The 3,749-nt window shown below is 41.8% G+C and overlaps 1 protein-coding gene across 1 annotated transcript; it reads left to right on the forward strand.

Moving 5' to 3' along the window:
• Positions 1–268: 268 nt before the first annotated feature.
• LOC102271825 (interferon omega-1) lies at positions 269–856 on the forward strand. Its single transcript, XM_005901345.2, has one exon. The coding sequence runs from the start codon at positions 269–271 to the stop codon at positions 854–856; it is 588 nt and encodes a 195-aa protein (XP_005901407.2).
• Positions 857–3,749: the final 2,893 nt, after the last annotated feature.

The raw sequence follows: 3,749 nt of genomic DNA on the forward strand, positions 1-3,749 counted from the left end.
ACAAATATCCAATTGGATGGGTACATTTGAAGTTATTGGGAAATACGTAAATTTACTACTTTAAACTTAAGACATTTTCTTTGATCATATTGTGAATACACAAATGAAAATCAAAAAAGGAAGTAAAAGTGTATTAAAACAATTAGAAAATGAAAATTACCATGTTCCCTATTTAATGGCCTTGCTTAGAAAGAGTAGCATCAGAGAACCTACCTCAAGGTTCCAGCAGACACTGCTCAGTCAGGCCAGCAGCAGCCTCATCTTCCCCATGGCCTTCATGCTGTCTCTACTGACGGCCCTGGTGCTGGTCAGCTATGGCTCGGGAAGATCCCTGGGCTGTGACCTGTCTCAGAACCACGTGCTGGTTGGAAGAAAGAACCTCAGGCTCCTGGGCCAAATGAGGAGACTCTCCCCTCGCTTCTGTCTGCAGGACAGAAAAGACTTTACTTTCCCCCAGGAGATGGTGGAGGGCGGCCAGCTCCAGGAGGCCCAGGCCTTCTCTGTGCTCCACGAGATGCTCCAGCAGACCTTCAACCTTTTCAACACAGAGCGCTCCTCTGCTGCCTGGGACACCACCCTCCTGGAGCAGCTCCGCACTGGACTCCATCAGCAGCTGGACGACCTGGACGCCTGCCTGGGCCCAGTGACGGGAGAGGAAGACTCTGCCCTGGGAAGGATGGGCCCCACACTGGCCGTGAAGAGGTACTTCCAGGGAATCCATGTCTACCTGAAAGAGAAGGAATACAGCGACTGCGCCTGGGAAATCGTCATAGTGGAAATCATGAGATCCTTCTTTTCATCAACCAACTTGCAAGAAAGGTTAAGAATGAAGGATGGAGACCTGAACTCACCTTGACATGACCCTCACTGACTAAGATGCCACATCATCCTTGTTTACTCACCTGGGGTCATTTCAGAAGACTCTGAATTCTGCTTTAGCCCCCAAATTTGTTGAATTAACTCAGCTGATACATGTCAGTAGTAATAAGCAAGTAGATATAAAAGTAATCATGTGCAGGGGTATCAGTCCATAAGCAATGACTGCCCTGATGTTATTTATTTATTTCTTTATTTATTTAGTTAATGGAATATTTTATCTCATAGTATTTATATTTTCATATTAAGATATGTATGTTTATATTGTATTAAAATTTAGAAAATATATTTCCTATTTAATTATAATTGTTATGTGGTTTATTAAATAGTTATCAAGATAAATTTCTTGAGTTTTTTATTTTTTTAATTTTATTTATTTTTTTTCTTCTGAAATTAGTATAACTATGCCAGGTTGTATTCTAGGGTTTTATTTTCTAGATATATTCTATTCCATCCTGTTACTGCCAAACTCCTTTTGACTTCATATATAAATATTAAGTACATTGCTTGTAAGAAGAATATGAAGTTTTGCTTTTATTCAGTCTGTTTTTAATTGGACTGTTTTATTTGTATTTCTTTTCTTTTCTTTTTTTAAATTTTATTTTATTTTTAAACTTTACAATATTGTATTAGTTTTGCCAAATATCGAAATGAATCCGCCACAGGTATACCCGCGTTCCCCCATCCTGAACCCTCCTCCTCCTCCCTCCCTACCCTCCCTCTGGGTCGTCCCAGTGCACCAGCCCCAAGCATCCAGTACCGTGCAGGAAACCTGGACTGGCGAAGGTTACATACATGATATTATACATGTTTCAATGCTATTCTCCTGATCTCCCCACCCTCTCTCCTCTCCCACAGAGTCCAAAAGACTGATCTATACATCTGTGTCTCTTTTGCTGTCTCGCACACAGGGTTATTGTTACCATCTTTCTAAATTCCATATATATGCATTAGTATAGAATGAAGGTGTTTTTTTCTTTCTGGCTTACTTCACTCTGTATAATAGGTTCCACTTTCACCCATCTCATTAGAACTGATTCAAATGTATTCTTTTTAATGGCTGAGTAATACTCCATTGTGTATATGTACCACTGCTTTCTTATCCATTCATCTGCTGATGGGCATCTAGGTTGCTTCCATGTCCTGGCTATTATAAACAGTGCTGCAATGAACATTGGGTATTAAATAGTTATCAATTTTTTGATAAATTTTCTTTGAGCTTGAGTTTTTATTTTGAAAACCTAAATCCTATTATTTTTCCCATTCTACATATACCTATAACAAAATAGTATTTGTTCGCTTTATACTGTGGAACATTTCTATCATTTTCTAGGAAATGTTTGTCAAAAGGTGGAATTCTGAGAATTTTCTGTGGGTGCCATTGTTAGGACTCTGAGTTTTTCCTCAGGGAGCCTCAGGGTGAGGAACTAAGATCCTCTAAGCTGTGGAGGGTGCAAAAAAAAAAAAAGTTAGAAAGGAAATTATGAAATTGTAGAAAATGGTTAGTCTTGATGTCACAGGCATAACTAATTTATACCCACTCATTAAAGAATGGTTGATAGACATATCTGAGGGAAGCAGTCACCTCCTGCAGGAAAGCTGATGCCATATGGTGTTGACTGGCTGCTCCTGACTCCATTACTCTGTCTCCCACCTTCTCCTCAGCACTGCCTTACTGAGCAATTCACTCCCTTCCACAATACCTTCACTGCCTCCAACACAGGAGCTCTGTTCTGTGCTGATTTCTTCTAGCTGCATGGTGTAGTCAGAGTGGAAGCCACAGGAAGAGAGTCCAAGTGAAAGGAGAGTTCTAGAAATTCCAAAACCTCTGAATCCCAACTCTGCTATTTACCAACAGTGTGACCCTGAAAAATCTCACAAACACAACAGGTCAGTGTCCTCATCTTTAATATGGGGACAGTAAGAGTGGTTTTCATACAATTACTGTTTGGATTCAATGAGTCCATATCACACAAGAGGCATCAAGCGCTCCTGGCAGAAATCATCAGGACTGTGAGAATTACAGAGTGGCTGCCCTCAGGGAGGAGACAGGACAGCCGCCCTGAGACAGAGACTGGAGGGCAGCATGGAAAGGTGCTGGCCCCTGACAAAGGTATTTTGTTTTCAACTTGGGTGCTAGTTTCACAGTGCTTTCAGTGTGAGAACGTTCCTTTGCTGTATGCTGAAGAGCATTCGAATTTCTGGGTTTCATACTTCTAAAAGCATACCTATGTGTTCATAAAAAACTCTTTGAGAAAGATGAATTGGTAGGAAATGCTTGATCTAACATAAATACTATAATAGGGAAAGAACAGAGATCACATATCAGTGCAGATAATCAAACATAGGCAGAGGAAGGAAGGAAAGAGCAGGGGCTGTGAAGTGTGTGGTTCTGATCTCCAGTTCTGGGCTGTCCCAGGTTGGATCCTAGTTCTCCTTTCCATAAAATCCTTTGTCCATACTTGCTGGCAATGTCACCTCCTGGAGCCTCTGTTTTGCTACTGAAAGAACAAAACCCAAGAAATGGTTCAGAAGCCAGTTTTACCTCTTCTCATACTAAAGAAGTGAGAAACATGATTAATGAATGAAGTGCTTGATTTTCGGCAACCTCCAAGGAGACTCACACCAAGGGCCACCTTCCAGGATTGCTGCTGCTAGTACCCTTGTCCCCAGGGCAAGCCACTGCTGACCCACACTTCCATAGGAGACTCCAACCTTAGGAGGTGGGTCTGGTTCAGTCTCCTGTGGGGTCACTGCTCCCTTCCCCTGGGTCTTGGTGCATGCAAGATTTTGTTTGTCCCCTGAAAGAAGAGTCTCTCCCACCACCCTGTGGAAGTCCTGTAATCAAATCCCACTGGTCTTCAGAGTCAGAT

This window comes from Bos mutus, unplaced genomic scaffold (genome assembly GCF_027580195.1).
Source record: "Bos mutus isolate GX-2022 unplaced genomic scaffold, NWIPB_WYAK_1.1 CTG307, whole genome shotgun sequence".
NCBI lineage: Eukaryota > Metazoa > Chordata > Mammalia > Artiodactyla > Bovidae > Bos > Bos mutus.